The 12,711-nt window shown below is 44.2% G+C and overlaps 1 protein-coding gene across 2 annotated transcripts in view; it reads right to left on the bottom strand.

Moving 5' to 3' along the window:
* SPATA13 (spermatogenesis associated 13) overlaps positions 1-12,711 on the bottom strand; it is a 141,542-nt gene that overhangs the window by 52,157 nt on the left and 76,674 nt on the right. For both annotated transcript variants that reach the window (XM_035003674.1, XM_035003675.1), the window contains exons 3-4: positions 4,300-4,665; positions 2,442-2,586 (exon numbers count right to left, since the gene is read on the bottom strand). In XM_035003674.1, coding sequence (XP_034859565.1) covers positions 2,442-2,586; positions 4,300-4,665 — 511 coding nt within the window. The remainder of the gene's footprint in view (positions 1-2,441; positions 2,587-4,299; positions 4,666-12,711) is intronic.

Below are 12,711 nucleotides of genomic sequence, written 5' to 3'. Positions count from 1 at the left end.
CACATCACCAGAGGTGGATGACTGGATCAGAGCGGATGAACATGGGGCCTGGCGCTGAGCGGCTTTGCAGGAGGAAGACAATGAATGCACCGTTGTCTCCAAGGGCATACAAGGGAATGAGAATGTTGACATAAGGTAATGGGAAAGAAGGGAGCTCTAGGCAAAGGGGCAATTGAGAAGCACAGAGGGAGTGTGAAAGCCTAGAGAAGATGCAGAACACTGGATGGCAAGCTCTGGAGGGAGAAAGGAGAGAAACAGATGGAAAGTGAGACTTGGGTTGCACAAAAGCCTATAAACTCATTTAAGGACCTGGGACTTGATTCTAATGCTTGGAAAGAGTTGAACATAAACAGTGACTCTGACTACAGTGTGTATGAAAACTTGGCCTGAGGAGGTGAGGGGGTGGCTGTGAGGGGAAGGGTTAAGGAGCCTGAGAAGCAAGGTGACCCTGAGAGCCAAAGGATGGGATTTAGTGACTCCCCGAGGAGGGGGGCAAGGACTCCCAGGTGTCTAGCCTCCTTGGTTGAGGGGTTGACAAAGGCATGAGATGTTCACAAATTCCCTCAACCTCCACCTGCAAGTCCCACCTTAAGTCCTCTCAGTGTATGTGACATGAGTTAGAAACCATGGCAACACAATTGGGGGTGACAGCATTTTCTCACCATTCACCAACTCTCTGACTTCTCACCACCCAGTGTGACCTCCTGGGCCATGGTCCTCAACGATTTCTGTCAGAATCCATCAGTGACCTTCTTGTTACCATTTTTGGTCACTAGCCATCATCCTCTTCTACCTGTCCTTAGAAATGCCTCCCTTGACCAGGGAGTCCATACCTCCTTGTTCTTTCCCTTCCTCAACCCATCCTGTTCCCTCTCCTCCTCTCCCTAGAATTTCAGTCCTTCAGATGACACCCTCCACCTTCTTCAAGGCTGTTGAAACCTCACCCCTTCTTACAGCTTCAGTCGCCACGCTCACGTGCAGGACTTGCCCACACAGTGAGGTGGTGGCCCGGCTGAGGCAGTAGTTGGGTTTCCCAATGCCCAGCTCCTACTCTTGTGCTCACCGCATGATATTCATTTCTAAAAGTAAGACAGGAAACCCTGCCGTTGGAGCTATAATCATAGCACTTCTTTAAAGAGTCAATATAGTTCAGTGGTTAAAAATGAACCACTTGGTATTAAAAGTTCTATTTGTAGATTCAAATCCCATTTCTGCCCCCTCCTGGGTGAGTGACTTAGGGCAGTCTACCCCTGTATACCTGAGCTTTTTCATCTGTAAAAATGAGGATAATAATAGCATCTAACATGACAGGTAGCTACAAAGATCAAATGAGCTAATACATCAGAGCACAAGGAACAGTCTGCCACATGGTAAGTCCTCAATAAATATTAACTCGTTACTCTTGCCCAGTGTACAACAGGCCACGCCATTCTTATCTGACCAGCTGACTGGCACCGACGTGAATTAGTATAAGGGAAGATTTTCTTTTTTAAGAATGTCAACATCAGGGGTGCCTGGGTGGCTCAGTCGGTTAAGCTTCTGCCTTCAGCTCAGGTCATGATCCCAGGGTCCTGGGATGGAGCCCCACATCGGGCTCCCTCCACGTTGGGCTCCCTGCCCAGTGGGGAGTCTGCTTCTCCCTCTCCCTCGCTCCTTCCCTCCCCCCTACTTGTGCTCACTCTCTCTTTTAAATAAATAAAAATCTTTTTAAAAAATTAAAAAATGAGGGGCGCCTGGGTGGCTCAGTTGGTTAAGCAACTGCCTTCGGCTCAGGTCATGATCCTGGAGTCCCTGGATCGAGTCCTGCATTGGGCTCCCTGCTCGGCAGGGAGTCTGCTTCTCCCTCTGACCCTCCCCCCTCTCATGTGCTCTCTCTCATTCTCTCTCTCTCTCTCTCTCAAATAAATAAATAAAATCTTTAAAAAAAAATTAAAAATGAAATGATTCTATTTATTAAAAAAAAAAAGAACGTAAACATCCTTCCAAAAACATGTGGTTTTAATTCAAATCAACAAGTGTTTACTGGGTAAGTACTGTGAGAGCATATTAGCTACTACTGTAACAGACCAACTTTTCTTTGGCATCAGTGAATCTCAGACACCCAGAAAGAGCTTCAGAAAGGTTCAGACAAATGCCTGGGACTCCATTCTTAGCTCTCCACCTACAGGAACTTAGGTACACAGACATAAGGGGAGCAAACTTCTCAAACGGGGTCACTGTGATGACACAGCACTCACTCCAGAGGGCTGATGACACCCTCACGTCTGCAGCCCCTGAGATGAGCTCTCCGCACTCCCAGGGGAGCAACGCCCTGGCCCAGAGGCAGCGGAGAGGTGCACAATTGAATGGCCACCTTGGTTTCACTGGGAACAGTCCAACTGAGGAGTCCACACCAGTTTCTGAAAAGGGAGCCCCAACCAGGGTGGGCCTGGGAGACTCACCATTGGATGCTCGCATCTGCCGCCGGCGTCCCACTCGGTCCAGCCCAATGGGGGTGCTCTGGGAGAAGGTGAAGGGCCGGAACCGGGCCGAAACCGCCTTGTAGGGCAGCACCTGGTGAGCAGGCACAGGAGGCCTGGCTGCCGGCTACAAAAGGAAAGCAAAACACTGTGAGGGGATGCCAGGAAGTGGCACCTCCTGCAAAGCTCTTCACACACACAGCCCTGAGCAGCTCGGCACTGTCACCTCCAAGCCACTCACACACTCGAGACGCTTTCTCCAGACCGTGGCAAGAGCTTCAGGCTGCACCCAGGCACGGTGGCAATGACTTTAAACAACCAAGATTTTAAACAACCACTACTGACTCAAGGGCTCTTACCTCACAGCAACACATTTCATGTTATTTGTCAGCAATATACCAGGGGTAACGCTCAGTAAAAGCAAAGCGTCCAAGAGAAGCAGATTTAGGAAGTGGTGGCTTTCTCACACGGAGTCAGGGGCGGAAAGGTAAGAAGATGTGTTCCCAGCAGCAGCCTCCAGGGCGAGCAGACGGTCCTGGAGGACAGACTGGGACTGGCATACCTGCCAGGCACATCCAAGTGCAGCCACTAGGTACGCTTTTTGTGGGATACAAATGCTCCTTTCCTCAACTATCATGACAACTGAGCTTCGTTTAAAAGAAGAGTTGGTTTTCCACTTTCCACGAATTTACCCAGGTCTCTTTAGAATCACCTATGTACCCTGTTGATTTTTCCCCGTGAACCATCTCTATAAATCAAAGGCCAAGCTGGCTTATGCTTTCCTTAGGTTTTCTTCGTATTTCCCCACCCAGTTCCCTAAATGAGCCTACAGTGCATAAAGTGATCTTACCACATTCCTTCTTAATGCTCTGAAGTGAAATAATTTCTCAGTGCTTTTGATTGTCCCCATACTGAGTTTCAAGTTAAAACAGATACACGGTTTGCTTTGGTTCAGAATCATTTCCTAGCATACAGCGCATCCTACTGTGGCAAAAAGTTCAAGGGATTCTTCCACTTCATTTTTTTACCTTTAGAATGCAACTCAATTTAACTCAAGAGGAATCTGAGTGCTTGCTATAAACAAGGCATTGGGCTGGGCTTAGGGAGAATGTAAACATAAAATCCAATACTAACATAGATTTTTCTCCCCTTTTAAGAGAATTTTAGGAGTTATTGATGTCAGCTAGCAAGCTCAAAAAGTAAAACTGGATGCTTACTCAGGTACTGCTCTGGGAACCCCTGACCATGGCTAGGTCTCACCAAATAACAAACACTCCTCCTGAACAGGGCCTTTATTTAAATGTTTTGTGGCCCCAGAGTGCTCGTTGGGTAACTGATAAATACTTGTTGAGATACTAAGGGGAAAATATAAAAATTTTATTGGTAAAGCAGCAACTTGAATGTAAAGAGTTAAAAAATGGTAGGAAACCGATTTCCTTAGCCCCTAAAAAACTGGTTTCTTATTTTCTTATCTTTATTTTTTAACATCGGAGGATACTTTCTCTTTCAAGAACTTCTTTCAGCAAGCTCACTAAATATGCACTGCTACCTTCTCCTTATTCAGATCTCAGGTGGTTTAGGACAAACAGCACACTAGTTTCCTGTATTGTTTGAGTGTTTGAGACTCCAGGAAAGACAGAGATTAGTAAAAGGCATCCACATGTCAGATGGTAGATTAATTCATGAGTGTTTTCAGAGTCAGGAAGAAAGGTTGGGAGTCTGTTGTCCTTGAGGCAGACAGAAGAAAGAAAAGCAGCAGCCTGTTTAGTTCATAGGGGAGAACAAAGGCCAGGAAACTGGAGGGCTCTGTTAGCTTTGGTAGAAGCACGCCAGGTCTTACTCGGGTTAGAAGACTCTCTATTTCCTCTGTCGGGCTGTTCCCATAGAAGCTGAGCCCGCCTATCACGGAGATGGGGCGTCTTCTCCAGCTTCCTTTGGGGGAGCCCATGGCAGGGTTCTGGTCTGCAGCGTCTGCAGAGGCCGTGTTTGGCTGGCGATCTCCCTCCACGGTGTCCTCTTTCTGGGGGTCCACAGCAACTGAGTCTTCGGGAATAGACAGACTCCGGGTGGCCAGCTGGCCATAGTCAGAGAGCGGTCGGGGCCTTGATCTCCTCCCAGAACCCCATTTCCTCCTGGTGATCCTCTGAGACTCCGTCCTTTCTTCATCCCGGGATGAGTCCCGCCTCCAGGATTCCTCTGTCACAACCTTTTCAAATGCGAACAAGTTAGGTGAGCACCAAAATCCAGGAAGGTATTGAAAAAGAACAAGCCATACACTCCCTCCCATCCATCCTCTTCAGCCCTGCCTTGAGGCCTTCTTGGTATACTTGTTTGTTTTTTTTAAAAGTTATTTCTGTAACAGGAAGACATAACTGAAATGTGCACTAAAATAAGCAATTCAGCTTTAACTGGAGGCTGAATTAAAACCATAATTTAAATAGTGATATACGGTGACCGAGGATGAGCTATGATAAAAGATACTAAGAAAATCAATACCACTGTGAGATGCTAGAAAGAACTTCTATGGTATCACCCAAAATACAAAATATACATAACAATAACATGGGGAAATGCAGGAAATCCAGTTACTTAAGGTCTGTGGATTTGGTTCTGCCGCTGTTCACTGGGGAAGAATGGGTCCTTGTGTGGATGAAATGCTATACCAATGATAAGTGAGATAGCCTTTATCAGCCACAGTTAATTATTGCTCTTAAAAAGCCCTGTGTAGACTAACCATGCCCAGGTTCAGCCCTGCCTGCAGATAACCTCTATGTCAGCACACCCCTCAAAGTCTGGGTTCAGAGGAGGGCTGCTGCCTAATTCTACAGGAGGTTTCTCCCATCCCTGGTTATTATTTTTTTTAAACACATTTTTATTTTATTATTTTTTAAAGATTATATTTACTTATTTGAGAGAGAGAGAGCAAGCACAAGCATGAGGAGAGGCAGAGGAAGAGAGAGAGGAATAAGCAGACTCTCTGCTGAGCAGGGAGCCTCATGTGGGACTCGATTCTAGGATCCCGGGATCATGACCTGAGCTGAAGGCAGACGCTTAACCGACTGAACCACCCCCCCGGTTATTATTTAAAAACAAAATAAAAAATAAAAATAGTCCAGGGCCCAGGGAAGAGGACAAGAACAAGCAGAGTTGTACTGGAGGGCAGGGCAAGCAGAGCAGGCCACCCAGGCCTGGAGGCCACCAGTGGAACGGCCCCAGGCAGCCTGGCCCTGCCCCCAGGACTGGCTCAACAGGGCATGCTGCTTGCCAATCAGTGGCAACAAAGAGCTCAAATACAGTTCCTGTAATTTCCAATCCCGTGTGCCTCAATGCTCCTAAGATCATACACAGCTGATTTATGAGCAACATAGCGGTTTGAGGTACCGACCCCTCGTACGTCAAAAATCTGCATGTTAACTTTTGGCTTCCCCCAAACTTAACTACTAATAGCCTACTGTTGGATGGAAGTCAATTAACACATGTTTGGTATACTATACATAGTATATACTGTGTTTTTATAATAATATAAGCTAAAGAAAAAAAAAAGATGTTATCAAGAAAATCATAAGGAAGAGAAAATACACTTACAGTACTGAACTGTATTTATAAAAAAAAAATCCACGTGGAGGTGGACCCACACAATTCAAACCTGTGTTGTTCAAGGACCCACTGTACTATGAAAAATCTGATGAAGAGCAAAGAAAGCAGAAAGGGATTTACAGACACTCCACTGCATTGCCATCATTTTTCAAATTAGGAAAACGGAAACCCAGGGAAGTGAGGGGACTTGCCCAGGGCCACACAGCCCACGCACAGTAAGAGAGACACTGAAATGTGGGCCTTGTAATTTCTGTTCCCACTGTACCAAGTCACCTCTGCTCCAAAGCTAGTAAGTTCTAGCAGTCACCACTTACCATGCTGTCTGCAGCTTCTGACAGCAAGGAACTTCATATTTAAATCAAGTCACCAGTGAGGGATCTAGAATACACCCCTGTATATTCTACCGGAGCTCAAGGTATTCTACCCTCTACCTGAGCTAAGGTATTCTAGAAGAGACTTTTTTTCCCCACTGAACTCCCTTATCTGCCTTAAAGCAGAGCCTCCCCAAAGAACTCCGTTGTCATAAATCCATAATTGTGCAGGTTCAATCCTATCCTGGGATAGGATTTTCTTCTTCCAACCAGGGAAGATTTGACTCTTATCAGTTGAGAAGAGAAGCCCTGGCCTCAGCAGACAGTGGCCACAAAACTATCAGACCTCCCATTTTTCTTCCCTAAATCACTGGGTTTCCCATAAGCGCCCTTCTCCACCTCCCCTCCCCTAGTGAGAAAGTATAAATGCCCCCAATTCTAACCACTTCCTGGAGTCACTTTTTCCTGTCAACTCCCACTTACTCACATGAATAAAAACCTGTCTTTTCTAATCTGTCTTTTGTCAGTTCAATTCCACACACCCCCACATAGTAAGCCTAAGACAGCGGAGAAAAAGGTTTTCCTCTCTGACACCATCATGGGAAAATATGAGAAATCATGAAAAAGTTAATATTTTTTGCATTACATATAAAAAACAGGATATTGTGGAGAGTTTAACTACATTATTTAAACTAAGTGGCACAATTTAAGCACACAGAATAAGCCATTTATATTATCACCCTGTGATAAAAAGGTTCAGACAAGGTGTTAGAAACACAGAAGCAAGACAAAATTACAGGCAAGGAATAGTCTAACTGGTAACAGTTAACCACGTGCAGTTTTTTTGAGGTTGTTTTTGTTCTTTGGGTTTTTTTGGTTTTTTTTGTTTTTTTTTGCACTTACGCAACATGCAGCATGCCTCACTGAAGCCTTACTGATGCAGACAGGAAAATAAGGAAATGGGTGTAGGAAGACAGGAGGCTGTCTTAGTTGTTCAGGTAAGAGACCCTTCTGAGACCAAAACATACTCCAGGAAGTGAGGAGGCTGGATAAAGGCAGGTATGCTCAGAGCAGGAAATGAGAGGGCAGGAGACGTGCACAGGATGATTTCTTTAACACGTCATGCCTCAAGTTCCAACAACGGTTCCCATCGGGGGGTACGCATTAAGAACCGACTGTCATTCTCCTAGAACTATTTATACAGTCCCACTGAAGATACAAAAGGAGAAAACAGCCTTTCCCAGTGGTACTGAATGTCCTAGGAAGTGCAAAAATTAGTTAACAGAATAATACATACAACTGAAAGTTCCGCTTTACTCCTACAAAAGAGGGAGAGACAATGATCCTTGGCCAGAAGAGACTTACATTCCTTGTAAAACAAATCTGAGCTTCGATGCGTATTCTAAAACTGAATCTCCTTTCAGCAGAGTCTGCGTACTTCCAGAATACAACGGAGGTTCATTCCAGGGAACATAGTTTGACTGTGATTATACCCGCAACTACAAACACCCACCACCACCACCCTCCACAAGTTATAACCTACCCCGGATTCTGCTACCGGCAGGGGCGGCCCAGAGACACACTGAAGGAACAAGCAGTTGACCACATCCATGCTCTCTGAGATTCTTTCTTGCCTTTACACCAGGACAGTGAAGGCGTAAGTGGTCATGCCAGAGCTGTGTCTACTGACGCTTCTCCTCACAACCCAGCAGCCTGGGCTTCAGATCAATCCAGGGCGCTAAGCTTGATTGGCCGATTCACACCCAAGTCATAAACTCTTCTAAACAAACTTTGCCGCTGAGTGGCTGCCCTTTTAACTCTTGCTTCTCTGTATTACTGTTTTAAAGTACTTTCGCTAGTCAGGAGTCCTGCATTTCTTCTTCCTATACAAGATTCCTTTCTTTGCTTCACAAAAGTAAGAAGCCAAGATAGATCTTATTACCTCCAGTGAGACACCTCAAAACACACTTTGAAGCCACAGTGCAAGTTAAGTTATTAACTGAGGGAAAAAAGACTTGACGAAAAGCCCTGGTGTCACGTCTATCCATTCAGAAGCTTCATCTGAGGGAAGTTTAATGGGTCAAACAGCAAGAGTTGTGGGTTGAATTATGTCCCCTGCAAAAGGTACATTGAAGCCCTAACCCTCGGGGCCTGTGAATATGATCTTATTTGGAAATACCGTCTTTGTAGATGCGATCGAGTTCAGATGAAGTCATGCTGGATTCGGGGAGCCCTAATCCAATGGCTGCTGTCCTTAGAAAAAGAGGGAAATTTAGACACAAAGACGAAAGTAAAGACAGTCATATGGGGACAGAGTGATGCATCTATAAGCCAGGAAATCCCAGGCAGAGGCCAGAACAGATCCCCAGACTTCTGGCCTCTACAACAATGGGAAAAAGTCCTTTTGTTTTGAGCCACCTGGTTGCTAGAAATTTGTTACAGTAGCCCTAGGAAACTCATACAGCAAAGCAATTCAGAAGAAACTACTACAAGCAGGGAAATTAAGATGCTTTGGGAAGACTGAAAAAAAAATTAACCAAAGCAGAGCTTTTCCAACGGAAAGAAAAAAAAAGAAAGGTATTCTCAAGATGTGCATTAACACAATAAGCAAGCCTCCCACATTGCCTCAGCATCCTGAACACCACAGGGAATTCAGGTGCAGTCCCAGAACTGGAGGTGGGACAAGAACACACCCAGACAGCTCACGTTGCAGGAGGCCGGCCATAATGCTAGCAATGACAGCTGTGGAGGCTTGGGCTACCTTACCTAATCCTCACCACCACCCCGCGAGGCAGGTAACTATTCACGACATTTTACCATTTAGACACTGGGGCAATGACTCGCTCGAGTTAACAGAGCCAAAGGAGACAGGCCCATTTACAACTCAGTCTGTCTGACTTCAAAATCTCTGTCCTTTCCGCTCTGCAGCCCCACATCCTTGGCATACACTTTTACAGAAGCAAGACAAAACTTGGTAGTCTTCCTGCCTTTAGCTATAGAGCTGCTTGGAAGGGGGTGGGGGTGCCGGGAGGGCAATGACAGGAAGAAAGGCTCTGTAGGTACCCCTGCAAGCTAGGGAAAGCTAGAGACACCTTCCCCAAATCACCGTTTTGTTTTTTTAAAGATTTTATTTATTTATTTGACAGAGAGAGACACAGTGAGAGAGGGAACACAAGCAGGGGGAGTGGGAGAGGGAGAAGCAGGCTTCCCGCCGAGCAGGGAGCCCGATGCGGGCCTCGATCCCAGGACCCTGAGAACATGACCTGAGCCGAAGGCAGACGCTTAACGACTGAGCCACCCAGGTGCCCCCCAAATCACCGTTTTAAATGCATAAAATAAAAATTAAATAAAATAAAAATTTATAGTTTATAAAAATTTATAAAATTAACATTTTAAATGCATAAAATAAAAATTAAGCTAAAATCATAATCAGATTATTTTGAAATACAATTATCAAAATATTAAAAGAATTGATACAATAATATATATAAAACACATAAATTAAGAAGACTAGCAATTGGTCTGAAAACTGCCATACTTTGGAAGTACTGATGAATACAACAGATTTTAAGATATCAGCAAAAACTGCTGTATGATGTGAAGAAGATCTGTGATTTCTATGAGTGACAAAATCACAGGTATTGGTAAGATAAAAGTGCTCTGGCTTGCTGCCTATAATCATAATTGAAGGAAATGCTACATTTTACCTACAAGGTAGTGAAAATAAAAGCCCCACGCCTCAATTTCTGTTGACAGAACCCTCGGATGAACTAAGGTTCAAAACTCCCAGTTGACACAGTTTCGCTTAAGACTAGTCTATGGTCCCAGCTCTGTGCTCCAACTCCAGAAAAATGAAATTTTAGACTTATATATTGTAAAACTTAAAAAGTGGCATCTCACTATTTAAAGCTATACGTCACTAATTTCCCTTAAGTGAAAATTAATGTGTCATAAGACTATGCATAGGCCTTTTTTTCTTCTCTCTTTTTTTTTTTTAGTGCAGATTTGTTATCTGGATTATCGAGTGCTTGGAATGGGATGGGTTGTAAATACATGCCCTAGGATTTTAAGAGAGGGAGGGAACTCATAAGATCCCAGATCAACTACTATATTTTAAGGTAAGAACAAGAAAATCTTTATATATTTAGAAAGATGAAAGCTTGTGTGCTAATGACATCTTTGTCTTTGTTACTTTAACACCAAAAGATACTCTCAGTTACTTAGAAATCTTAAATTGTCATCAACTTACATTTATAATCTACATAAAGTCATATTTTCAGGCAAGTAAAGAAGGCATTATTATACTTATTTTGGAGATGAGAGAACTCAGGCACGGAGAAGGCAATGGATTTAATGAAAGATAGAGTGCATGAGAGAGATCAGGCGTTTCATTTAATCTCATCTTTGCAAGGCACTAGATATGACCCCCCCATTTGTAGGTGTACATAAGAAAACTGCAACATGGTTTATTGCAAAATCCCAGAGCAGCAACTTCCACAAATACTAGACCTTGAAATGTTGCTCCACAAAAAGCCTCCGTGTGCTTATCCCTTTTACATCTCTCCACTTCCGGTTTATACTTCCTCTTTGATGAATTCTCTGGGCTGTCTGTGGGTCCTCACTCATCAGTGCATGCATTCCTGCATTTTCCCTGACTCTTCCTCTCTACTCCCTCCTCCAGCAGCATACCGCACCTTCACTCCTGCTCTAGGCTCCACTCCCTTCTCTCTCCTCCTGGAGCAGAACGTCTCCCTTCAACTGATCACACGTGCAATGCAAATACAGTTGGTTTTGTTGAACTTACTGAATCATGTTTGGTTTCTTATATTTAAATTTTAGAACAAATGGGTGGAATAATCTTTCTTTCTCCAAAGCTGCCTTTTCTTTCATAGACCTTGATGGTGTGTGTGTGTGTGCATGTGCGCGCGGTAGGAATTGTACTAGCGTAAAGGGAGGTCCACCAGAAATGGACCACCTATCATCTGGGTGTGCTAATTCTCCCTCCTCCTAACTTTCCAGGGATTCACACATCTTCTCCTACCACACTTAGGCTAGTTAAGGAATAAACAGCCAGGTAGGGGTACTTCTGAAATTGCCCAAGCGAGGAGAGGAGAGCGGCAACCTCAGACTTGGTCTGAAATAAGTAAATAGCCAAACACCCATCATTTAACCAAAGACCACCTTAAAAATCATGCATGTTCAGGGAGCCTGGGTGGCTCAGTTGGTTAACCAACTGCCTTCGGCTCAGTCATGATCCCAGGGTCCTGGGATCAAGTCCCGCATCGGGCTCCCTGCTCAGCAGGGAGTCTGTTTCTCCCTCTGACCCTCCCCCCTCTCCTGCTTTCTCTCTCTCTCTCTCAAATAAATAAATAAAATCTTTAAAAAAAAAATCATGCATGTTCAGCCTGGCTCCTTTCCACCTTCCAAGGTTTCCTCTAGTTCAGGGACCATCCTGGGAAGGGAGAGACACCATCATAAACTTGTTTGTTGGGGTGCCTGGGTGGCTCAGTCTGCCTTCGGCTCAGGTCATGATCCCAGGGTCCTGAGATCGAGCCCCGCATTGGGCTCATTGCTCAACGGGAAGCCTGCTTCTTCTCCCACTTCCCCTGCTTGTGTGTCTCTCTCTGTCAAATAAATAAATAAAATCTTAAAACAACAACAACAACTTGTTTGTTCCCCCTTCTCAGACACCAGATTTGGACTTAGCCCAGGTCTGGACAGGGCCTGGGCCAGAAACAGAAGAGAAAGTAGAAACCCATTCATTTACTGAGATTTTCCTTCCCTGGCTTAGAGGCAGAAGTATATATTAATGCTGGGTAACATTCCTACCAACAGGCTGAATGCTTAAGATACAAGGTTTCAAGCTGTAAGAACCTTAGTGGCTGTTGGAATTCTGAGAGCAAATGAAATGCGAATGACTAACCAAAAACTGTTCTGATTATTATCAAATGAGATCACACACACATCAGTAATCTTGATGTAACTCTTCAAAAATAAAGAAAAAGAGAGAAGAAGAGGAACTATTGTAATCTGGAATGCTGTGGCCTTGTCCTTTGGGTTCAGGGAATAGATAGGCCATTTGCTAAAAAAATATATGACACAGTATTAAAAATATTTTAAAATACATTAATGCTTCTTAAGGCCCTTGAAGTAAGAGGGGGGTATAGTGGACTTCAATTGCCCTTGCATGTGTAAAACTGATGATAAAATATACTTAAAACATAGTTAATAAATCTACAACTTGTTTTATAGGCAGAAAAGGTAATTTATTAAAAATGCAAATATGTGAAGTTCATGGAGAACACAATTTAATATTCTTAGCCTAGTTCTATAAGCACAAGAAG

The sequence above is a fragment of the Mirounga leonina genome, unplaced genomic scaffold (genome assembly GCF_011800145.1).
Source record: "Mirounga leonina isolate KUSES-001 unplaced genomic scaffold, KU_Mleo_1.0 Mir_127, whole genome shotgun sequence".
NCBI classification, from domain to species: Eukaryota; Metazoa; Chordata; class Mammalia; order Carnivora; family Phocidae; genus Mirounga; species Mirounga leonina.
This window is presented reverse-complemented; position numbering and strand designations above follow the sequence as displayed.